This window comes from Bemisia tabaci, chromosome 10 (genome assembly GCF_918797505.1).
Source record: "Bemisia tabaci chromosome 10, PGI_BMITA_v3".
NCBI classification, from domain to species: Eukaryota; Metazoa; Arthropoda; class Insecta; order Hemiptera; family Aleyrodidae; genus Bemisia; species Bemisia tabaci.
In genome coordinates, this window is record NC_092802.1 from 26375238 (window position 1) to 26401620 (window position 26383).

At 39.7% G+C, this 26383-nt stretch overlaps 1 protein-coding gene across 3 annotated transcripts; it reads right to left on the reverse strand.

The window, feature by feature from the left end:
- Positions 1 to 15412: 15412 nt before the first annotated feature.
- Positions 15413 to 25632, reverse strand: LOC109044597 (uncharacterized). 3 transcript variants are annotated; one of them, XM_072305029.1, is made up of 4 exons: positions 25448 to 25631; positions 22038 to 22257; positions 20419 to 20985; positions 15414 to 17559 (listed from the first exon to the last, which is right to left on the reverse strand). In XM_072305029.1, the coding sequence occupies exons 3-4, from the start codon at positions 20950 to 20952 to the stop codon at positions 16567 to 16569; spliced, it is 1527 nt and encodes a 508-aa protein (XP_072161130.1). In that variant the 5' UTR covers positions 20953 to 20985; positions 22038 to 22257; positions 25448 to 25631; the 3' UTR covers positions 15414 to 16566. The 3 variants fall into 3 exon arrangements, with proteins under 3 accessions (XP_072161131.1, XP_072161130.1, XP_072161132.1); XM_072305031.1 differs by having other exon boundaries at positions 15418 to 17538; positions 25448 to 25627; XM_072305030.1 differs by lacking the exon at positions 22038 to 22257 and having other exon boundaries at positions 15413 to 17559; positions 25448 to 25632.
- Positions 25633 to 26383: the final 751 nt, after the last annotated feature.

Sequence of the window (26383 nt, forward strand, 5' to 3'; positions counted from 1 at the left end):
GCTTTGAGAAAAAACTTTCGATTGAAAGGACTATTAAGTTCCGTTAATATGGAACACTAAAGTTTTGGATCATACACGTTGAAATTTGGTCAAAACCGTAGTCTGCGGTAAAATATTCGAACTTTAGCATACCTAACGAATGCATTTGTTACGTGAACTAAAGTTTGGCCGCTATGACCAAAAACGACGGTTACCTGCACAAATTAGTCGAGAAGTAATCGGCGAGGAATTTCAGTCTCTATCACCTATTTAAAATTTGTGTTACCTAGAAATTAGATTTCCAATACTTTGACAGGCTACTAAGAGGTAATTTTGCAACGGAAACCCCAATAATCGATTTTTTACCGTGGTACTAAATAGGCAAATATCGATGGCCAATGAATCGCGCCTCGCTACTGATGTGGTGAGTCGTCTCTGATTGGCTGCAGTCCCCGCCAATTTCCGTGGTCTCCTGGTGCCCAAATTTTTATTCCTTATTGCAACAAAAGTAGGATCGCGGTGAAATAACTCAAGAGCGAAAGAAAATTCTAGAATAGGAAACTCGAAAAATTAATTTTCAGAAATATTCTAAAGAGGATCATGGGAAATTAGTTCCACGTTTTCCTTTTTTTTCTTCGAGAAATATAAATAGTCATTCAAATTTTACATCGTCAGCTTTTCCCATCGACAAGCAATCCTTCCGTGCTAAAGAAAAATGTAACATGAAAATTCGAGTTTTGTCAAATTCTTTGCAATAAAGTGCCCATTCTTTAGGAGTCATGAATATTATTCCTTGAAATGTTCAGGAGCTCAGATTAAAGTGAAAATACTTTTTTTTTCTGAAAAATTCAACAAAAAAATTCACTAGTTTTCTAGGAAAGTCGAATTTTACCAGGGAAAATTTGAGAAGATTCGACTTTTCATGCGACAGTTCTCCTCAGCGTACGGTAGATTGAAAACCCGCAAATAAGTACTTCGCGATTCTTTGAATCTGTGGCACGTCACCTTTGGCAACTTGTTGATGAAATGCTACGGCACTCGGAGATGAAGCAAAAAAGGCTCACTTTTTTATGACTTTCTTTCTTGCCATCTTTGTTTTGCTATTTTTTTCAGGATTTTTACACGTTCTTTAAAAAAAGCACGCACAAAAAGTTCATACTCTCTTTGCCGCACTTGTATATAGAAACGGCGACTCCTTAAATTTGGCCTCAATCCATCTAACTCTCTGACGCACTCTCTTTAAGATCTAAAATTTTTCGTTCCAGAGGTCTAATTCAAGAGACGGAAAGAGCAGGCCATAAATTACGTCACTTAAGCGGGAAGGGGGGACTGGGGGGTGTCTGACATTGGAGAACGGTGGGCGGCGAGGAGGGAGGGAGGTCAAGCCAAGAATGACGTAAGCTTATTTGATGGCAAAAAGGCTGAAAATGCTTGCTTGAAATTTTAGGGGTATTTTTTTTATTTTTATTTTTTTATTTTTTCAATAAATAATTCCAATTCTCAAAGCAATGAGGTTTGCGTTATTTAATTTTTCAGCGAGTAATGTATCATGGCCATATTTTTCCTTTTTAGAAGGACACAGCATATATTTGATACTCAATAAAAGAAATTATTCATGTTTTTAACACTGCCAACTTAGTTAGGCAGTTACTTTTACATCTCGACATTGTTAAAGTAACTGCTGCAGCAGTTAATTCAGCACTTTCTGAGTTCTCGCACACTTTTCTTACATCCAGAATGTTAAATCAACTTCACTGCCTCCGACCTATAATCCTCCGACCTACAATCCTCCGACCTATAATCCTCCGACCTATAATAGTTACCGGACCTAAGTCGTCAATTCTTTCGTTCACGATAACTACCGTTAGATTTACGTTAGCTGATTCAAATTTTGTAATTTTGTCCATTTTGGTCTGATAAAGAACTGTATAGATTTTCGGTTAAATCGCATTTACCGATTACTTATAAATGGTAATTAACGTAAGTGCCCTACATACGCTGTTTTCCACTAATCTGTTTTTATGAAAGTTTCATTCCTTGGTTTCCTTGGTAACCTTTGTTTGCTATCAGCTGATTTTTTATTTCAATTTCCTTTTTTTCATTTTTTTTTGTTAATAAATCATTGCTAGGTTAGTTTTAATTTTTTTGCCAGCATTTATTCTACCCCCCCCCCCCTCAATTTTCTAGCTCCATCACCCTTACCCCTAAACTCATTTTTCTATCGAATTTATCATTTTTTTATGGCATATCTTGCTCCCCTACCACCATTTTTTCGTGCTTATAGATATTTGAGCGGCCTCTAGACCCGTGACTCGGGCATTTCGCTGGTTTTCTCTAAGCAGCGGCGCAATGCTCATTTTTGTTCTGGCAAAAACCTATGATTGCAAAATTGCTAGAAAACTTTGTGGCACTTTTACCAATCATTTAATCTACATACATAAAGTCGCTTTTATAGCGCCGCCTCGCGCTCTGCGACGCCCAATCGCCATTGCCCCCTATCCTCCCAGAGATCATCAGGCAATTGGCACCTTCTGATCTCCTCCTCCACCCCTTGTCGCCAACCTTTCACAGGACGTCCACGCCGCGTCGCCTTCCGGGAGGAACCCAATAGAAAACCTGCTTGGGCAACCAAACGTCTGCCATCCTTCGCACATGTCCATACCAGATCAACTGCTTGGACCTGATATCGTGCACGATGTCCTTCTCTACACCCATGATCTCGCGTACTTTTACATTGCGGATACGCTCTCTTCTTGAGATGCCAGCAGACCTCCGCCAAAAGTCCATCTCAGTTGCCCTAAGCATGTCTTCAGTTCTTTTCTTGAGTTGCCAGACCTCACTCCCGTAAGTTACGATACTCTTCACGATGACGTTGTAAATTTTCCTTTTGGTCTCCTTGGAGATACTCTGGTCCCAGAGAACCCCATTTAGCATCGCGATAGCTTTCCTGCCTTGCACATTCCGATCTTTAATAGCCCGATCCAAATTTCCGTCCTTAGTTAACCAAACTCCTAGATATTTATACTCTTCACAGTCCTGAATTTTCCGACCATCCTCCAGTTCAATGCTTTGCTGATCACCACCGATAACCAACTTCTCCGTCTTAACCACATTTACTTCCATTCCCCACTTTCGGTATACTTCCACTAGCTTCCGCGTCATGTAATTCGCATCTTCTTCGTCCTGAGCTATTACCACCTGATCATCAGCAAAGCACTGAGTATAAAGGGTGCCATCTTCACGTAGCGGGACGCCCATTCCCGAACAGCATATTTTCCATTCCTTTAAAACTTCTTCCAGGTACACTTTAAATAAGGTTGGCGACAAACAACACCCTTGTTTCAGTCCTTTAGTAATTAAAAACCCCAACGATAAGTCCCCATGCGATTTAACCCTAGAAAAAGCCCCGCCATAAAATTCCTTAATAGCACTAATTAGTCCCCCACTAAAACCCCTTTTGTTTAAGGCTTCCCAATCTTTTCCCAATCATTTAATCTCATTTGGACGTATTTCTACCAAAGAGACCTATGTGCAAGTGAGAAATATGGGGTGTGCTCGTTAGTTCTCTGGCGGTAAGAGTGAATGAGAATAATAAAGCGCCGATGACGTCAGCGGCAACAAGACCGGTCTCCGCGGTCGCCGCCGTCCGCCGGCCTCCGCATAAACTCATGAGCCCTGTCCACAACGCTCTCTTGCCATGCCCGCGGCTCATGAGTTCCGCATTCAGTTGCCACATAGGTCTCTTTGATAGAATGTAAAATCCCGCTTTTCCAATTCTTCAAAAGGAATCACGCCCACTTTTACATTGCTTCTTATGCAGCTTCCAAGAGCACACCCCATATTTCTCACCTCCACATAGGTCTGTTTGGTAGAAATAAGTCCATTTATAGTAAATGATTGACATTCATGTTTTTTCCAATTTTTTTTAATGATAACTTAACTGTGGGTTGTAATTTTCAGCACAAAACACGCTATTGGCAGAGTGTTCCGTCATAATTCAAATGCCTCAGGCGACCAGTCTCCGAGGTCTCAGGGTAAGGTGAATTTGCTGTATTTTTAAGTGTTAAGCTACGGTTCCACAAGGAGCGCGCGATGCGGCCAGAGGCGGATCCAGCAATTTGGCAACACCGGATTCCCTTTATTTAAACCTGTGTCAAATAATCGATTCTTATCGGAGCACCGGGCCCCTGCAAGAATCGATACATTTCCATAGGTTTAAATGGAGAAAAACAATGTCGCCAATTTTCTGGATCCGCCAATGGATGCGGCATTTTGGCCACGCGACCCAATTAAATGGTTTTTACTCCTGTCCGTTTGCGAGTAACGGATTAATCGTAATCATTATTCGTCAAGGAATGAGAGTTAGATCGCACTTATCAAAAATGAACCAGCGTGATTTCAGTGTTTCCAAAATCATGCAACTTCTTTTTTCTTTTAAAAATACCTAATATATTGTCATTTTCCGGCCAAGGTATCGCAAAAGTGCTTTACGGCGTTTAAAAATTTCCGCCGCCATTTTATTTTTCTTACAGAGAAATTGTTCAACGAAGCTGCCGGGAAATTTCACTGAAGTTTCTTTGTGCTGCCGATAAAATTTAGTCGCATTTTCAAATAGATTCAACCAACAATTTCTCTGTGAACAAATAAAATCATGGCGGCGGAAATTTTTAAAAATCGCATGGCGCTTGTGATACTTGCGCCGGAAGGTGACGATATGTACAGTATTAACTTACACAGTAATTTTCCTTTAAAATTGACAATTTTTTGGTAGGTTGCCAAAACCTTTTGCTGCTCTGTGAGATTTTTTATATAGTTATGAAGAAGCAACATTTTTACGACACTGTAAACGCGCTGGTTCTTTTTTGCTGAATGCGATCCACCTAAAAGTAACGTCGTGCCTGAAGTCATGTCCAGTTACCTGGTTAGTGTTGTGCTAACACGAGCAAAGAATGTTTGAGGAGAGGTTGCCCGAGCAAGTTTTGGATTGCCGTATCTGCATGTACTGCAAGAATGTCACAGGAACGTTTAGGGTGCGATTCGACTCCAATTTATTATTATGTTTTATGAGCGGAAAGTTTGAAATTGATGCAACGAAAAACGTTAGTTATCTTTGTTTGGCGTTGCTTTCAGTAATTTTTGTTAAAAAATTGAGTTCTACGTGAAATTCACATATAAGACAATTTTTTTACAATGCTTATCCTCAACTTACGTAGTGATCAATTGGTGAGAATTCTTCAAAATTCGGTTAAAATGCTTTGTGCATGATCAGACCACATGTGGACAGATCACAATGTGGTTTTAAATTGTAAATCAAAACTGTCCTGCAGGTAAAAGCGATAATATCAAAGTGATGTATAACCACTAACAACAATTTTAAACGTCAAATGCGCGTTACAGTTTCAAGAGACTTGACCGCGGGGTAAAAAAACAACAACGATGATTCAGTTGATCATTAAGAGTTCCCGAATATGTTGCTATTATTTTTGGAAGACCTGCACATGATAAACGCGCGCGTTTAAATCGTTTCAAGTGTCTTTGGGCGGGAAACGATACATGTTCTGGTAGTTTCACCGTCGATGACATACTATACTGCCGTGCTAAGGAAAAACGCCGTATGAACCTTCAGGCGTTGCCAAATTTCCGTTGGTAAATTACGAATTTTCGGGGACATTGGTCGATATTTTTCCTCCAATTTTTCAGATAATTTTATTCGCAATTTCACCTAAAGTTCCTGAAAATTTCAAGGAAAAATATTCATAACTTTCTTCAAAAATAACTATTTTCTGAGAGGAAATTTGGCAACTCCCGAATATTCTACGGCGTTTTTTTTCAGGACGACAGTTTAAGAGTTCCGTTGCCCATGAAAATACATAAGTCGTCTTTTTTTAAGCCGTCGGTCGCTATCAGTCGCCGTCGCTGCGCAATCATTCGTGTTTTGTTTCGTTGATGCCATCAGAAATGGGCGGAGCTCAGTTTGTCAAACTGAGCTAGACCATCAGTCACGTGACGTCATCAGCCGCAATCACTCGTTATCTGAGTCCGGATTGAGATATTGCGAGCGATTGTCGTCTTCTGTTGTGATAACAAAGTAAAGTTGTCTGTGATTGGATAAAGAAACAAGACGACGGTTCCAACGTTAAGACATTGGAGAGCGTTCAACCGTAGCACCTCGTCAATATGTAAAAGTGGTTTTGCGCGGACGGAAGAGAGCGCTGCAAGACGCTGCGCTGTTGAACTAAACGTGGAGCGTAACCTAGGAAACATACATCTATATAAGAAATGACTTGTCTTCATAGAGTAAAATTTAGGGGTTATTAGTAAAGGGGTACTTTGTGCCCAACAATTTTTTTTAGATCTCCGACGACTAAAAATTTGAACGATCCTTGAAAGAGTCATTAAATAAAAATACGTTGCAGAGTTTTCAAACGTACAGATATTAATTTCTCAAAGACAAGCCTACAGGCATTACATAAAGTGGACAAAATTGGAGTAAAAAGGTAGAAATGGTACATAAAAAAATTGAGAAAATAGGTGTTGCTTCCCGCCACAAAAAATGGCGCCGATTCCCGCGGAGCAGTGCGGACCTTTACCAAGTAATTATTACCGCGAAATTGAGTAAATTTATGCAAAAACCGAGTCAAACACGTGCTTAATAAAGGACGGTTCGTAACAATAGTATCAGTAAATCGCTCTGGATAATTGAAATTCATAGGTTGGCTGCCTTCTTGGGCCCTAACTTTATTCGCGGAGGCATCGGTGAAGGCCTGATGGACTTTCGGAGTTTCAGATCTGTCGGTACTCTCCCTATACAGGCACTCTATAGTCCACTAACATTCCGTCTAACTTCCCAATACAGGAAAACCCAAACTGAAGCCGAAATCAAGCAGAGACCGCCGCCGCCGTCGTGAGAGACAAACATCGTCATCTTCATCATCAGCGTCATCGTCATCGTATTCGGATGGTTCACCGACACGACCAGGATCACATCCACCCAGCTTTCAGCCTCCGGTCCCCTCCGAATTACTTTCTACAACCGCACCGGCTTCTGATTACCTTCTCTCTTTGGTCAAGGCCCGTCCCCCGAATGCAGATTACGAGGTCCAATCCACACATGGCGAAAAATGCACCAAATTGCGAGTTCTGCAGCCATTAGATGAAGATAGGTTCAAGTACAAAGAGTATGCCCCGTCAGATAAAACGTTGCTTTCCGTGCTTATCCAAGTTCTTAGAGATCTTGAGGAACCGTCCACGTCTGCACTACCAGTGCTAATAGACGTCCATGAAGGTAGGTTGAAAAGTCGTTAGGGGTAGAGTCCCTTCATACTGAGAGTCGAGACAACACCCCCTCATGGAGTCACAAACGGGAATAAAGATTACACAAATTGAACGTTTTTTGTAATCTTTAATCGGCCCGTTGTCAAATTCCTTTCTCCGTTCCTTTTCTCACTCCGTTTGTTCTTTGCCGAACCCGTAATTCCCTGGTTCATTCCAGATTATAATCATTGCAATCGGTGAAAATGTAATCTCTATTCCCGTTTGTGACACTGTGAAGGCCTAAAATACGGGAACCAATCAGAAATGGATTCACATTGTCTTGACTCTCAGTATAAAGGGACTCTAGTTAGGGGGAGTGTATGTTTAAAATTAAAATTTAAGTGGAAGTGAAGGTTCTTGAAAAATCACGCCGCGTGAGCTTTGCTGTGAGTAAAGCACGCAGCTGCAAACCCTGTTGGAAAGGACCTTCCAAAAGTCCGTTAAGAATAAAAAATGGACAAAATTTTACCCATTTTTACGAGATTTAGAGGGGTAATGCATTATTTGAAAAGTTTTTGAGCCGCATGTTGCTTTCAAGTATAATTAGGAGTGAGAAAAGCGTATGCCAAAGATGCATAATTTTTATAGTTTTATTTTTGAAGTGCTAATGCATTTCAAGACTCTGTCCCATCATCAGAGCTGAAAGATACATTGCCAAGTTATTTAATGAAATGCATTAGCACTTCAAAAATAAAATTGTAAAAAGTATGCATCTTTGGCACACGTTTTTCTCACTCGTAGAAATACATTATCCTTGTCGTTCAAAAATTAATTGACATTGAAAATAGATCAACAATAATGTGCTATTTTTCCAAACGGTGGACTAGCGTAAACATTGACGACTAAGGGGCCGCTCATAGAATAAGTAACGCTAAATTTTGGATTTTCACCCCCTTCCTCCCCTAAGGTACGCTCTTATGACGTCACGTAGAGCCCGTCCCTATCCTTCAACACGTGAAATTAAATCGCTTAACGCACTCCTCCAGCCACCTTCTCGTATAGAGCGTTACGTATTTATGAACGGTCCTTTATGGCATAAAAATAAGACTGAAATGAAACCCTTTTTTTCTCAGGTCGTGGCTATCGGACACAATTATGGGTACGCAGGTCAGCCTATACGCGGCCTTACGCACCGCTGCCATTATCAACATTGCCGGAGAGTTTTAAACCATTCATATACTGGTTGAACGAGAAAATTTGGCTTGGTAAGTTCTTATTCTTCTCATTAACTTATTATTATAGGCCACTACAACAAAAAGTCACATTTCTCTCCTTCAAAATATCCAAAACAGCAGGGCCGGATTTACGGGATGGCTACATGTACCACAGCCAATGACGGCAAATTTCACAATTGTTTTAATGTGGGTATAAAAAAATCGGATTTAGACAAAATAATTACAAACGAGAAAAGGCGACAAAATCTTTCAGATCCTGAGGGCATAGTAATTTCTAATTTTGTCGTCTTTTGGTGATAAAAGAGACAGCACCTTCAATAAGTCGAGTTAAGAAAGAAACCAAACACGCAATTTGGTCTTGCACGGCGCGGCGCAGAGAGCAATGATGACGAGGACTTGAGGAGAGAAGGAGAAGTCCTCGCGCCTCGCCTCGGCGGGGCGGTTAGCATGTAACACATATTAGCGCCTACAAAGACTGCATGAATACTTCACGCATTGCGTCAAACACAGTGCGGTCAGCAGCGGTCGGCGTGAAACGCATAGCGCCTACAAGACTGAATGAATACTTCACGCATTGCGCCAAACACAGTGTGGTCACTTTGTTCTTTCATAATTCTTTCGTTGATTTATTATAAATGAAAGGCCTTGTTCACACAGAAATTGGTTTACGGAACTTAATTTTCGCGCAAAGTTCCATTAGCTTTTGCTGGTAACGTTGACAGGACTTCGCAAAAAATGTGTCCAACACGAGTGAACGCGTCTTATGCACCCTCCCTGTTGCACGTTCTCTTGATGGTTTTTATTAATGTTTCAAAATGAATGAGAAGGGGGCGGCAAAATACAGGCGGCCTATGGGCGGCAAGTGGGTAAATCCGGCCCTTCAAAACAGATTTATATTGCAGGACAGAAATCAACTCAAAAACGAGATATTGACGAATAATTTTAAAACAGGTTAATTGGAAATCGTAGTATACGGATTGTTTCATTTGCATGTTTACCCCTTGAAAAACGTTATTCGTAATCACTTCCATATTGCTCGTAAATTGATTTCCTGACTTCCCCTTGTGTGATTAGTTTCCTTCTTGAAATGTTGAAGTGAAATTTAGTTGCACGGTGCTTTAGTTTAATGCCATGTAAAGAGAGCCACTGGGTGGATCTAACCACAATGAAGATAATTACATCCAACCAAATCCAATAAAAATATAGTTTTTAGGTGAGAAAAATCGATTGTTTTACATACATTTGAATGGAAGAAAATCCGTGTTCCCAACTTTCAATAATCGCCATAAATTCAAATTCGCAATACTTGCAAATATTTTTCTGTTGTATATTTTATTTTTTGAAGTGGGAAAATCTTGTCATACCTTGCAGAATGTGCGTATTTCTTTCTGATTGTATATGTATGAAGTTATTCCGTTGAATTTTATTGGAGATTCGTTGCAATTGTCCGTTTTTTTGGGTGCGACGTTGAGGATCTTCTTAAACTTCCCTGAAGTAAAATGCAATGACTAGATAACTAATACCTATTTAATGACTATTTCATTTAAAGAATGGCTTCGAATATGGCTCTAAAGGTAAATTAAATACAATTATGTTGTTGTTTTTTTGACGACAGCTGAAAACCCAGATAACCCAGGACGACCAGCCTCGGATCAGCTTCTATCTCGAGTCAAGGCTCTTCCAAAGGAATCATTTATACCAACAGAAGGGGACAGTGCTATTCACATTTCGGGATATGGAACCGATGAGCTTCGATTCGCGGAAACCCTTAACCCTGGGGATGGCACATTGCTCAGAGTACTTAGAATGGCCCTTGGACTCGAGGATTCGTCGGGACTGCCGGTCCTTACAAATGTTTTGGAAGGTGAGTGATACATTAAACGAAGGTGTTTCTCGGAGGGTGTGGATTTGATCAACATGAATCGATCGGAAACCAAAGACATGAATCGTTGACGTGAATCGATCGACACTGATTCGATCGACAAATGATTGAAATACCGGAGTCGATACGGTTGACACCGATGAATCAAAACAAACGTTTTGGAATGTGAGTGATACGTTAAACCTAGGTGTTTCTTGGAGGGTGTAGATTTGATTAACATGAATCGATCGAAAACTAAAGACATGAATCGTCGACGTGAACCGGTAGACACTGATCCGATCGAAAAATTATTGAAATACTGGAGTCGATACGATCAGCGATGGAAAGTGAAATTTCATAAGGCTCGAATAAATTTCACAAAAGTTGAAATTTAATAATTTTTTCAGAGTTATTGATTAAACCTTTAGAGGTCTGAAAGCGTTTCAGATGGGCTTCCTGTTGATGCTGCGGTATTATGCTACTCTACTGAAGGTGCCAGACACAAAGAGGGGGCAAAAAAGGAACCTCGGAGAGAAAAACCCCTCAACTAAACGAAAACATTTGCAATGCCCGAATGTTCCTGGCTGCGGTAAAAAATTTCAAAATTTTGAATAACAGTTTTTAGGCGTTTCTTAGCCGCCTGAATGTATCCCCGAAAGTTTCAATAAATTTCATGAAATTTCACGCGTGAAATTCCACTCAAAAAAATCTCATGAAATGTTTCATCTCTGGATACGATTGACACCGATAAATCGACCGAAAAATCCATGAATCCATCGACAAACTTGTGAATCGATCGACAAACCTGTGAATCGACCGAAAAACCTGTGAATCGATTGACAAACCCGAGAATCGATCGCCTAAATCCGTGAGTCGATCGAAAAGCCCGTTTTTTGTTCGACGAACCCAGGAATCGATCGAATTTTGTCGATCGGTCGATTTTTATTTTTCAATCGATGCATTCGATCGCATCCATACCCTCCGCGTCTCTTGAGATCGTAAGCGGAACTCGATGGACGCCATATTTTGTGTCAGAACGGCATGCGATATACCGCATCAATTGGTTCCATTTTTTCAGCTACTCGTCATTTTTCTCCACTTTCGAGATCGCAATACTGTTGTCAGGAGACTAAAGCACTCACTTACCAATTTTAACAAAGAAATTCAACGTAATAAAGGCGTGGTTTTTTAGAGAGAAAGCATCGCATTCGATACTAATATCGAAACTGCACTCGAATGCGATAATATGGCGTCCATCGAATCACCTTAACAGCATAGGCAGCAGACAGGATAAGTTGTTTGGTACGACGGCACATGTTCTTTCATCAAAATCTCACGTACAGCACGTGCGTTGAACGCAGTGGCGATTCTTGAGAGTTGGTAACATTGTAGTTCCTCCATTTGAATGCATGTAAAATAATCGATTGACAAATTGATTGGGGATTTAAATTAACTTATACGCAAATTGAATTTCCAATATTTTTATCATTTAGTCTGTAAATATCACGTTTAGTAGATTGAGACAAGTCCTATGTCTCAAAGAGATATAAAGAAAATTCCATCTTATTTTTATATAATGAATCTCGAACAAAAGGAGCCCCTTCAATCAGCGGATGAGCAACGTGCACAACGTTCTGACGCAGTAGCAATAATTTTACCATGCAATCGCAAATGGTCCTCTAAAAAGGAAAAGAAATTGACCATTCTCACACACAAGTTCCCATCAAAATTTCATTTAGACGACGGACACCTAAGAAAATTAAATTAAACTCATAAATAAGAACGAACGTTCCCCGATAAGTTCGAAAATATGCTACTGTACAAGATACGAATTTAAGCATTCTAGATGTATATTTTCTCTTCTAAATTCAGGTAATATACGAATCACGCAACAGAAATTACAAAATTTTACTTTTCACTGTCATACTCACGTTTTTATTTAGCAATGGTTTCGAACAATTTGAATTCCCTGCTCACGAGAAAAACCAGAGTCTATGTGAGTCATACGGTGCATTGCAATGATTTCGATAGGATTTCTAATCGAGCAGTGTTCCCTCTGCGCCCTGTTTTGTTCAATAACTGCAACAGCTAAGTTATGGCGCCGCGGTAAAGGTTGTCATATTTTCATACCGCGATGACAATTTCGGTAATGTTTAATGTGTGAAGTAATGTAGAATGCAGATTAAAGTTTTTCTCATGAGCGAGAAGTTTGAGTTCATGCTCGAAAAAGAAACCCCGTATAGTGTCAGTCACGGACGCATAGTTCCAAGAAATTTAAGAATCCTCAAAACCTTGAAATACAGAATTACCGGCTCATCTATGGCTTTTCTTCATATTTCCTTTTTTTTCAAATTTTAGTTCTTCATTAATTCCTCTTTCTCCCACTTTCTATTATCTGGAGGTTTGCCCGTGTTCTAACAAATGTTTTATTTTTTACCAATTCAAAAAATGCAGTAGAGTATTGCTGACTTGCGATCAGTGGCCCTTCAATTGCACTATCTATAACTGAAGTGCTTACTCTTCCGAAGTATAAACAAAAAATAGTAAAAAAATAAAAAAAAAAATTTAAAAAAAAAACAAACAAAAGGAGAATGAAAAGACTGAGAAAAGTATCTCGGGGTATTTGCAATCTTAGTCGGTTATGTTTGTCACTCTTTTTGTAATTTTTTATCAAAATGCTCAATGAGTGTGGTGCTAGGCTCGTACACATATTTTTCGGAAAATATAAGCACTTCCCTGTAATTTCATCCGTGTCGGTGAGCTATACGTTGTAAGATAACGCAGAATAAAACCAATTCTTTCTAGTTCCTACCACAAGGTGGCAAGATTGGATTAGAAGATCAGCTATGAACGACTCGAAAGCACCTTTTCCCGCGGAGCCCATGAAGGAGTTACCGGAAAGTTTTAAGCGATTTTTATCCTTGGTGAATGAGGAAATATGGCGTGGTAAGTACCCATTCCATTTATACTAATATTTTTTCCGATGTTGAAACAGTTAAATTGAGATGATCAATAGATTGAGATGGAATTTCGATTTTATTAAACTCGTGTTTATAGAGATAATATTGTGACAGGATCGAGGACTATCGCTCAAAAAATGTTGATGATCCCAGCGATTTTATCTCTGTAAAATTGCTGAAAAAAATCCCAACTTAATTTCAAATTATCGCAGTTTTTCCGTTGGAAAATGCTACTCAGGATAGATTGTCCCTAGTTGCGATTTCATCACATAAATTTGCAATACAATCGCGATTTTATCGACGGCAATGTATCGCAATATTATCGAACTTGACTTTCAAGAGCTGAAATTGCGACGAGATCAAGGAAAACCGGTCAGATGTTCTTAGTCCTGGCGATTTCATCATCAAATAGTCGTAAAAATAATCACAACTTAATTTCAAAATATCGCGATTTTTCCGTTGAAAAATGCTTATCGGGATAGATTGTCCCTAGGTTTTCTACATCGATATTTTGTAAAGCTCTTAAAGTATTTACTCTGTCTAATGGTCCATTCTTGAACGCTTGTTTTGTTTCTCAACAGATAAAGCGGATGCTGCCTCTCTTCGGCTTATTCCTGTTGAGAAATCACCTGTGGAGTCGATGCGATCTTCTTCTAAAAACTTCTAATAAAATTCCTGATTCTAACATAATTAGTAAAAACCTAGTTTTAATACGCTTTTGCTCACAACGTAAAGATTTTAAGTTGGAAAGAAATAAAAATAAAATAAAATTCTGCATCAAAGCTCGTATGTTTTTATTCTGCATGAAAAAATATCAAGATTGAGTTTACATGCTCAAGCTCATTTGTACAACTTAAGATTCTGTCTTTTTAGCAGGACATATCTCTGAGTATGAGGTTTCACCTATCCTCAAATTCGAATCTGCAGTGCCTTTCGGCCGTTTTTACTTTCTCAGGCGTTTTAGCTCTGGTTTTTACCTCCATGAAAACCAATGGTGTAGGCGCACCTTTACCTGGAGAAAATTTTGTTTTGTTGTAACGGAGGTTGGCAGGAGGTCAAGAACTTCACCCAAGTCCACTCGCGAAAATTCGACTAATCACTGAGGACTTGGTAGATCTGGTGAGAAGCTATATGATTGGTCCGCACTGCCCAAGTAGCATGGATTGCAATTTCATTGCAATGGATTGTGAGTTGATTGCAATTTTTGCTTGTTGCCTATACGTTCATTTGAAGGCGCTTAAAAAGTTGCAATTTTATTGCAATAAGTTTGCAAGAAATGTAGATTATGCTTGTTGCCTAACCTTCTTTTTCAAGGCACTATAAAGACTGCATTTTCGGTGCAATCATGTTGTAACAAATTCACGCCATGTGCCTGGCATCCAATTCTCTAGTTGTTTTAAAAGTTTTTCGACTTAAATGTCTCACCTAACCCATATAGCCCAACATATTTTGAAAATATTGTCACCTTTATCAAAATATTTTCATGGCAATATTGTAATTAAGATATTTTCAAAATATTTTTAAAGCATTTTAAAGGAATATTTTGAAAATGTTACAAAAAATATTTTTAAAATAATTCAAAAATATTGCCTGTAAACATGCATGTTAAAAATATTCCTTAAGAAATTTTGAAAATATTTTAAAAATATTTTTTGAAAATATTTTTAAGTTCTCAAGTTAGTATGTGGTGTAATTTACACCGGTGTAAATTTAGTGTGAGTACCTATTACTGATATCGAAAAAAAAAATAAGACAAAAAAAATATGAAAAAAATAAATAACACGAAAAAAAATAAATAATAGGCAAAAGAAAGGAGCCTGAGAAAAACGCGTTAATCAAATCTATGATGAATGTTGAGCCACGCACTGACGCAATGCATGCGATAACAGCCTTAACAGGCGTGATTTCAACCCAGCTCATCATCAGCCCCCTGTAGCTCAGTGAAGAGTGCTCCGCTACGACATTCGCGGGTCGGGTTCAAGCCCACTCGAGGGCGTCCGTATTTTATGCTGCTAAACTCGTAGGACATTAGGTAAGCATGGGTTCGAATTATTATAATTTCCCCGAAAATTTAGGGTGAAATTTAAAGTCGTCAATATTGAAATTTCTTTGCAAAAAAAAAATTGCAACTTTTTTACAATGAGGGGGTCAGATGTTGTAAATAATTGCAATTTTCTTGCAAGAAAGTTGAAATCATCTGGAAATTTTATTTCATTTAAATTGCAATTTTTTCGTTGCAAAATGCTACTTGGGTGATAGATGGATCTGTCGCCCCACTAATGGCACCGATGTCAGTAATGTCATCGGACTCAGGAAATTTATCCAATCCAACGAATAAATTCGCTTTAAGGTGATTCTATGTGATCTAGGGGCGAGATCTGCCACCAAGCTGCGCTGCCTCACGGCTTACGTTTTTGAGAGGCAATAACGATCGTAAATGTACAAGATAATGCAAGAAACTGATCCATAACGCATGTCAGCATTAATACTGAGTATAGAATGACATCAAATTTGTGTAGATTTGTGTAAGAGAGTCATTATAGCGCTATTTCTCTCTTACACATTGAGTCAATGGACGACGTCCGATTGCAATTTCATAGGTAAAAATTTACCATGAATCCTTACAAATTTGATGTTTGTGCTTACAGTATTAATGCTGCAACACGTCACGGATCAGTTCCTTGCATTAACTTGTACGTATTGATAATTTTTGCTTCTCAAAGACAAAACCGTATAGCAGCGCAAGTACACTGAAAAAAAAAATTGGTAGAATTTACCATTCCTTCACGCTGTATTTCACACAGCGTTAATTCAGAGTCAATTCTGACAGAAGAAAGGTACAGATGCAGGTGGATTGCATTTTGCAAAAAGGAACCACTAGAATTGCAATGATGCTAAGATTGTGCAACTTCATATTTTGCAATAAAATTGCGGAAATCCTGAAAAACTATGAAATTTAGATGGTAATTTCTGTCTTAAATTTACAGTTTTTAGCGAGTAAAATAGAAACTATTAATGGATAATCGGGTTTTTCCTGCAAGACAAAAAAAGTAGCACAATCTTAGCAACATTGCAATGCTAGTGGTTCCTTTTTGCAAAATGCAATCCAGGTAACCATTCCTCTGGCAGAATCGACTTGAGGATTGTTAGAATTTACCATTCCTTCACGCTGTGTGAAATACAACGTGAAGGAATGGTAAATTCTACGAGTCTTTTTTTTTCAGTGTTGTGGCGACTCTCGTCCCTAGATCACATAAAATCACCATAAGACGACAGATCATAGGCTCAGAGTGTTCACCGTCAAGTTGGTGATGTCGCCCTCACCGACGATCTCGACCTGAAGAAGGACGGGGTCCAGCTTGAAGAAGACGAGACTACTACAAACGCGCGTCCCGTTAGAGGCGTACAATTCGAAACAGGATCTATCATAGAACGCACAGAGGTCGATGCTAGTAGTGGACTCGGGTATAACAGCAGCCGACACCTTATCGGTAAAAAACCGCTGTCTGAACCCCTTGGTCTTCCCGCGGTCGACCCACAACTGTCCATTATTGGCATCGTAGCCCCATTCAAGCTGCTCGTCGAACGCACTCTGGAGGTAAAGGACAACGCGACTCCCACGTTTCAAGTTCACATTCAGGCAGATCTCCAGGGGTTTATTGCCCTTGGGGAGGACGCGCCTGCTGTTGTCTCCATGTTCGACCGCCGCCCGCTGGACATGGTTTAAAAGAGGTGTCTGCGCTAGTATGAGCCCGTTGTCTGCCGTGGGGACCAACCTGAATGTCCGCGGGAGTGTCATCATCCCGCGCCACCCGGAATCATCGGTCGCCGTCGGGGTTTCGTTGCAGTACTGCCAGTTGCTGAGCCACGCGATGGCCGTCGGAGGGTCCACGTTGGAATAGAACTGCAGGGCGTAGTTGTCTTTCCCGAAGTCGAGGGGCTTCGTGGCGTAGTCGTCCGGGGTGAAGGTGGTGCCGTCGAAGTCCCCGACGAAGTACTGGGTGGTGCTGCCGCCCTGCGGGGCGCCGGGGTTGATGGAGATGAAGAGGACCCATTTGCGGCCGCCGCCCTCGGTAGGGAGGCGGACGAGGTTCGGACACTCATAGTTGATGCCCTGGTTCCCGGCTTTGCAGAAGTCGCTCAGTTTTCGCCAGTGAATCAGGTCCGCTGAGCCGTAGAATCGGATACAGTGTTCGCCCGCCAAGGCTACCGCCATCTTGAACTCCCCGGTTGGAATGTGATAGAATACCTGAAGGCAGTCAAGGGCAGTCTTTGTTTTAAACGTCACACAGTCGATCGCGTCAATGGAGATGTTGCATGTGTGAGGGATTTGCGATTTGACCATTGATTCTTATGTAAAAGTTCGCGAGAAACAGGATGGTGCCACTGGTTTTCTCTGAAATAATCTCCCAAGCTCAAAAAAAGCTCTCAAAGTGAGGCCAAAATGGAGGGGATATCCCACCCTACCCTGAGAGTCCACCTCTACATCAAAACAAACTCTCCATGCAAAGATAGGAGCAAATACATTAGCAGGGTTGCCACTTAATTTGGGGACTCCAAAACTGAAAACACGACATCACTGCTTATGTATTTGCTCCCTATCTTTGCATGGAGAGTTTGTTTTAACGTAGAGGTAGACTCTCAGGGTAGGGTGGGATATCCCCTCTATTTTGGCCTCACTTTAAGAGCTTTTTTGAGCTTAGGAGATGATTTCAGAGAAAACCAGTGGCACCATCGTGTTTCTCGCGAACTTTTACGTAAAAATCAATGGTCCAATCGCAAATCCCTCACACATGCAACATCTCCATTCGTCGTTCCCCACACGAAAGAACGTAACTTTAGTTCCATGTTGCCAAATTTCCCCTCGAAAATTGCTTAGTAACTAGGAGAATCTTGGGTGTTCTTAACTGAGAATGTCACGGATTTTTCTTCAGAGATCTTTCAAAAATCGGAACAATTTTTGATGAAAATTGCTCGGGTATAACGTTTTTAAATAAATCACTTGTTTAAGTCAATTTGGCAACCCTGGAATGCGGTTGCGTTCCTTCATGCGGGAGACGACGAATTAGAGAGGTCGGACAAGATTCGGAAACTTTTAAACGCTTATAACTCCGTTCATACAAAACTTTGAGATTCTAAAAGTGGGTCCATTGGTTTCCTCGGGAAATTTTCTGATACGAACACTCCTTGAAATTTAAAATATGACGAAACGAAGATCAAAATTTGCAGTTACAGTTAAACATGTCTTGTCCGACCTCTTAGATTGATTGGGTTTTTTAGAATAAAAATATTGCATTCAAATATTTCATTGCAATATTGCAGTTAATGAGATGAAATTGAGGGTGCCTAAGAAAAAAGTTGTGGGTCCGAATAGCAAAATTTAGTCCAATGGTCACGCCATTACAACGCTGGAGGGAGCCTACTCGTAGCCATTTCACTTGCATGCTTCTATTAAGAATTATTTACAAAAATGTAAATGAAGAGAAGAAAATTGGTTGGGTTTTATGTGATGTTATATCATTTGAAATCTAAAAAACTGTACAAAAACTTAAAAATCACAAGTTCAAAACCGCTCACGCCGCAAGTTTGAATAATGACGTCAAACAAAGTGCGGCTGGCGCGGCGCGGTGCTGGCGCGCACGGCGCGGAACGCATAGTAGCGCCTTACAATAACGCAGGATACTTCATGCACTGCGCGTACAGCACGGCGTGCAGCAGCGCGTAGTGGCGCCTTACAAGTTTGCATGATTTTTCATGCGTTGCGCATATATGTCGGGGCCCGCACTTTATTTTTTGATGGATTCATGCCTATCGAATCGACACCGGTTTTCCAATAATTTGTCGATCGAATCAATGTCGATCGGTCTACTTCGATCGATTCAAGTTTTTTTTCTCGATCCAATCCACACCTTCGGAGTGGTAGACATTTCTGATATGCTCGGCTCGATTTGCGTATGAATGACTTAACCGCAGCCTGGATTATGTTTATTTGATTTTAAAGTGATTCGATGGACGCTATATTTTGTGTCAAAACGACACGCGATGTATCGCATCAATTGGTTCCTTTTTGTTAGCTGCACGTCAGATTTATCGAATTTTGATATTGCAATTCTGTTGTCAGGAGACTGAAGGATTCACTTACCAATTTTGACAAACAATCTTAAGTAATAAAGTGGTGGTTTTTTAGAGGAAAAATATTGCATTCAATACTGATATCGAAACTGCGATATTTCGAACTCGAATTCGATATTTTTCCTCTAAAAAAACCACGCCTTTATTACGTTGAATTGTTTGTTAAAATTATCAAGTAAATTTTTTAGTCTCCCGGCAACAGAATTGCGATCTCAAAATTGGAGAAAAATGACGAGTAGCAGGGATGCCATGTTTTCAGTTGTGGAGTCGCCAAATAAAGTGGCAGCCCTGTCAATGTATTTGCTCCCTATCTCTGCATGGAGAGTTCGTCTTGATGTAGAGGTGAACTCTCAGAATAGCATGGGATATCCCCTCCATTTTTGCCTCGACTTTAGAGCTTTTTTGAGCTCGGGAGTTGATTTCAGAGAAAACCAGTGGCACCATCGTGTTTCTCGCAAACTTTTACATAAGAATCAACAGTCAAATCGCAAATTCCTCACACATGCAACATCTCCATTGGCACTTCCTGATCTCCTCCTCCACTCCCTGTCGCCAACCTTTCACAGGACGTCCACGCCCCGCCGTCGCCTTCCGGGAGGAACCCAATCGAAAACCCGCTTGGGCAACCGATCGTCTGTCACCCTTCGCACATGCCCATACGAGACCAACTGCTGGACCTGATATCGTGTACGATGTCATTCTCATCCACACCCATTATCTCGCGCACCTTAACATTGTGGATACACTTATTATAATAATGAGGGGAAAAAACCACTAAGAAGTGGCCCGAACTGTATGTAACAAGGTGGAGAAATGTGCTGGGTTCATACCATTTCGCGGGGAAATAAAGCCAAGAATGCAAAAATTAAAATTAATTTTGACTCTAATTTTAATTTTTGGAATTTCTCGCTTCGTTTCCCGCGAAATGGTGTGAACCAGCACCATTTCTCCACTTCTTATTATAATAATTAACTGTGTTAAATATCATGAGCGTTACCTGCGGGTCTCGGAAAGAGGAGGATCCTATGTCGATGACAGGGTTCCCTGGATACTCCGCGAACGTCCGCCCATTATCGTGACTGATGGCCACGTTCTGCGTCTGCGTCCCCGTGTCATACGAGCGGGTGTATATAGCCACGAGCGAGTCGTTGTAAACGACGCAGCTACCACTAAAGGGCATCGAATTGTTGTACTCGAAGAGAGCAATTGGAAGGGGCTCCCAACGGATGAGGTCTCGGCTCACGGCGTGGCACCAGTGAACGTGGCCTACGATCGGAGCGTACGGGTTGCATTGGTAGTAGAGGTGATACTCGCCCTTGTACTCGACGAGACCATTCGGGTCGTTCATGAAGCCGTAGTGTGGGGAGTAGTGGAAGTACGGACGCCAGCGGTCTTGGTTCAGGGGGAAGATGGACCCCAGGACGGAGGGCCATAGGTATAGGGTGAGTATGGCCACGGTGAATGAGTCCACGGGACACCCAGGGACGCACATTGCTCTGAGGACGTGGCTTTCTGGATGCTGGGTGCACATCGTTTTGGGCTGGTGCTGCTCTCCGGGAAAGATCTGCGAACACAAAACATTGTATCAAGTAATCGATTCCCTGCTAAAAATGATGAGTAGGTTATTCAGAATTCGCCGACTCATATAAGTAGAATTTCCTACTTATATGAGTAGGAATCCTACTCATATCACTAGAATATTTTACTCATAAGAGTAGAAAAGTTCAACTCATATGAATTCAATTTTCCTCATTTTTCAGAAGAGGTGTTTTTGACCCGGAGACACCGACATAGTATGTAAATTTGAAAAATACATTTGTTCTTAAAATTTTTTTGATGCGGTGACTAGTTTCTGAGATATCGGACACGGTAGATTCAACGCTGAACTCATATGAGTTGAAATCTCTAGTCATATGAGTTGAAATTCTATTCATATGAATTGAAATTCTATGCATATGACTTTGATTTTCTACTCATTTGTACTCACCATTTTTAGCAGGGTTTGGCAACCGAATGATTGATAGCTCCAACCTATATGTTCTTTGTTCTATCACTAAAAGTGAATATTGTTAGAATGTTGTTGTGAATGATTTCAAAACTTAGTAATCAAGCGGCTTTTAAGACTTACATAAATCCACATTTCCACATTTTCATTTTTTATCTCTCCTTCGCTGAAAAAAAAATACGGGCTATATAGACATACCGTCCATCTCGGGCTTAGAGGCCGAAAGTTCCGGGTGCTTGAGCCGTAGCTTAGATTGCTCCGGGTGCTGGAGCTGTAATTTCGATTGTTCCGGGTGCTGGAGCCGTAGTTTCAATTTTCGGTTGCTAAGCCCGAAACTTTTGACCTCTGAGCCCGGAATGTGAACGATATGCCTATATGGCCCGTAAGTACGGCTTCTAAGGCCTGAGTTTTTTTTTTTCAGTGTTTTTGAGGTCCTGGAAAGGAGGATGTCACATATATGTATGACGTTTAAAATTGCAGTAAAATTTATTCCTCCTTGTTGTTAGTGTGCGAAAATTAAAGAGCAATAAAGACATGAAGGGACCTTACATTAGAATATGAAGGTGGAAGCTTTTTAACATTGGGACTTTAAAATTTAACTGTTGGCTTACCCATTTGGTAGGTGTTTAATAACAGGTTTTGATATAGGATTTCGTTCGATAAACGAGCTGGAATTCGGTAAACTTTGTACGTTGCAGATTGAATCACTCCAAGGGAATCAGTCAAATAGCGGGTAGTTCAAAAGTTCAAGAGCTATACTCGATAGTAGAAATAAGTTTCCCGGAAGACTCTCACGGGTGAAGTGACGTTTCCCCGAACAATCTCAAATGGCTACAAAAGGTGAAAAAATATTGGTTATAAAAAGATGAAGCCTTATATCTTTCGATGAGGTAAAAGTTTCCACCTATCCCTAAAAGGTTAGTATTTTTCCTTGGCTCTGTTTAAAAGATCATGTAATCTTTTCCTCCAATTACATCGAGAGACTGAATATATTTTTCCTTTAATCGCTTCGCTGATATTTTTGCTATGAAAAAATGGAAAAAATCATTGCATATCAATCACAAACAAAATTCGAAGGAGAAAATCATTGAAGCCACACAATAGATTCGCTTCTAAGATAAACATTTCCCGAAATTGACTTATTTCTCATATCGCTGGCGTAAGAAAGCCACGAAGTGATGAAAGAATCGGCAAGGAATTCCTACGCAGAATCCCTGATAATGACTGCTTTAGATTAAAATGCTTCAAAGCAATTATTTGTGATCAAAAGCTGTCCGCGTTGCATCCACTGGTAAGTGAAGGCGCTTAATGCCCCACGATTTAACGCACACAATGGGAGTCAAGAATTGGTTGATCGTGATCATGAAACTAATACTAATGAGATATTTCTCTTGTGAGCGATAAACAAGAGACTTAGTGTGTTTGACTCTCCCATATCACAAAGATTTACAAGACTGCATAGCTTGCATTAAACTAAGCACAAGGACTACCTCTAATCAAACGTTGTTGGGATGAAACACTTGAGAGTCTTTATGGTTCAGTATTCTTTAAAATATTCAGATTAGATATATCGCAGGCAAATAGTGAAATCAGGCATTTTGTCAATCGCCTAGGCAAATAGTCAAATATTCTTGCGTGGAATGCGATTCTGATTCTTTTCCTGAATTAAGGAAAAATAATAAATTGCTCCAGTTAATAAGAATTTTCTGTAAAAATATGGATCGTGCAATAATGTTTAAAACGATTTTTAGCTCCTGAATAAACACTCATCTAAATGGTATCAGCATGTCATAAAAGACAGAATTTTTAAACTTTTAACATTTGAATATATGAGAGGCATTTAAAGAGGAAGGAACAAGAAGAGTTCGTATATTTGATGGGGTATTTTTCTCAAAATATTAAAAATTCGTTAGCTCTTCGCCATAAATTTACAAATTTTCATTAACTGCCAACATTTGACTATCTGCCAAGGCATTTGATAAAATGCCTGATTTGACTAATTGCCTGCGACGGATAAGAGCTGAAATTCAATATGGGTGATTAAAGGGGCTGAGTGAAAAAAAATCAGTCAGAAACGTTCTCCGCGTGATCCTACTAAACTTACTGAATAAATGTTTTGGCATATCAATAGTGGTAAATTTTAAAGATTTCATACGCAAAGCAACTCCCTCAAATTCAATGATAGATAATTGAATTGAAAATATGATCGTGTAAATATTTGATCAATTCGATGATTAATTTAATTAATTAAAGTCATATTTTCAAGTTTTGATAATTTTCGGAACTTCACGAGCAAAAATTAACGAGCGGGATTGTTTGCACCACATGGATGAACTTGATTTCAACGATGTATTACTACTAGACTAGACGGGGTGAGAATAAAAACAATACCTATCGCAAGACAACTTTTCTCATCAGACTTTAGTTTAAATTAAAATCAGAATAATTCAAACTTTCAAGTATAAAAGAACTACCCATAACATGACTCTAATTAGCCCCGAACTTACCGTTTACTAATTGGTTAGAAAATTTATAGTTTTGGATTTCATTTAAATTGTCTTCCTCTTTTAAGTTACACTACTTTACAAGTGTTCACAAAAAATATTTTATTGCAACACATGTTGAAATCAGTTCGGTGCCCGATTTGACTCAAGTAGTGCTCAGTTTTTTGTCAAGTGGGAGCTTCCAATTGTGAAACACAGAAAGCGCTAATTAAACTTTTAAACTTTAAATTTGAAAATTTTCAAAGATTCTTGAAATTATACAGGGTGATCCAAAAGTCCCTTCCACCCCCTCTAACTTTTTACCTAATTGAGGTAAAGATTTGAAACTTGGGGAATATTCCTAGGTCAAAGGGAGCTACTTTTTGGCCCCCCTAAAATTTTCAAGGGGGCCCCCCTTGGGGGGACAACGGCCCCCAACTTTTAATTTTCAAATGGGAAGACCCCCTTTGTGATAGCTCGTTCGAAAGAGCATAAAAAAAAAAAAAAAACTTTTCGCGCAAACCCGAAGTCAATATCTCAAACCGTTTCAAAATGGCGGCCGGTTAAAGTTCAAAATGGCCGAAAATTCACACCGGTTATTTGTCGATGGATTTGCGCGAAAGTCGGTTTGTAGGGGTACTTTGACACGAGAAAAACGAATTTGACGTTAGATTTTTAAAAAAAAAACGGAATTTCCAAAATGGCCGCCGGTTAAAGTTTAAAATGGCCAAAAATTGTCACCTCGGTTTTTTGCCGATGGATTTGCCTAAAACTTGGAATTTGAGAGTATTTTGGCATAAGATAAACAAATTTGAACTTAGATTTCTAAAAAAAATCAATTTTTGGTCATTTTGAACTTTAACCGGCGGCCATTTTGGAAATTTCGGTTTTTTTGAAAATCTAACGTCAAATTCGTTTTTCTCGTGTCAAAGTACCCCTACAAACCGACTTTCGCGCAAATCCATCGACAAATAACCGGTGTGAATTTTCGGCCATTTTGAACTTTAACCGGCCGCCATTTTGAAACGGTTTGAGATATTGACTTCGGGTTTGCGCGAAAAGTTTTTTTTTTTTTTTATGCTCTTTCGAACGAGCTATCACAAAGGGGGTCTTCCCATTTGAAAATTAAAAGTTGGGGGCCGTTGTCCCCCCAAGGGGGGCCCCCCTGAAAATTTTAGGGGGGCCAAAAAGTAGCTCCCTTTTACCTAGGAATATCCCCCAAGTTTCAAATCTTTACCTCAATTAGGTAAAAAGTTAGAGGGGGTGGAAGGGACTTTTGGATCACCCTGTATAATGAGGTATGTATTGCGATGCATACTCGTAATTTGACTGCATTTTGCAATTTGGAACAATAAATTCTGGCTTTTCTGTAAAAACACGTATGTGCATAGGGAAACTAATGGTACATACGTTGTTTTTAAACCGAGCTAGACTTTATAGTTCCAAATTTCAAAATGTAGTCCAATTCTTTACCTTATCAGGTTCATTTTAGGAAAAGCTTTGACAACAAATTTGAAAATTCGAAGAAAATAACTCACACATTGTTGGAATGAAACGTTAGAGCTAGCTAAAGTTTCCAGGAAAAAATGTTGATGGTCATGGCAGAAACTGTCACTTTTGAAACTACCGAAAGGATTGTGGATCTATTAAATGTTCTGTGGTGCCACGCTAAACTTTGTGTGCGTAGGGTACCATCTGTTCCAGTTGTTTTGAATCTGTTAACCCCCCTCTCAAGGGGCTTGATAATTTGTAAGTATCCAGATAACAAAACTTCATCTTGTAAAGCCGGGAAAATCCGTCAGAGCAATATATTCATTCTAGTTCTAGAAACAGCTTTTTCTTTAAGGAGGCTCTGATTGGCCCACATTGAGATTAATGAGGTCTTCAACATGAGAGCGGTTTTTACGAGCTTTCGATGAAATTCAATTGAATAACTTTGAGCATGGATCATTTTAAAGGATTGTAAAGATTCGGATGTAAAGTTGGCTGTAGGTGCTTGACACAAAGCCACACTGAAAAAAAAAAACACATTGGATCTAGAGTCCAAACTCTTGAAAACATTGACAAGAAAAAATACTCTTGATTCAATCAGATTGTTGCTTAAATCAAAAGGAAATCCGCTCAAATTAAGAGGTTTGGTTCTTGATTCAAGCAAAAATCCGATTGAATCAAGATTATTTTTTCTTGTCAAATTTAGTAAGAGTCTGGACTCTAGATCCAATGTGTTTTTTTCCCAGTGCATTAAAAAACAGAAAAAGAAGAAGAAGAAGAAAATATTCGGATAGCGTTAAGTGAACCAGTTGGGTATAGGTTGGTTTCCTTCGAAAAGAAAAAAAAAAAAGGATGTATGATTATATTTTAAAACACCGCAATCTAGATTTCACTGTTTTGCTCGACTCTATCCGGTCAACACAGCAAAAAATAAACATAATAAAATATACATTTTTCTTATTTTCGCAAACTTCAAGGAAAGA

Coding starts and splice junctions, on each gene's coding strand:
- LOC109044597 (XM_072305030.1), bottom strand. CDS start 20,952: ATGTGCACCCAGCATCCAGAAAGCCACGTCCTCAGAGCAATGTGCGTC. Junction 17,560..20,418: donor CCTCTTTCCGAGACCCGCAG/GTAACGCTCATG, acceptor TTTAAAACAAAG/ACTGCCCTTGACTGCCTTCA.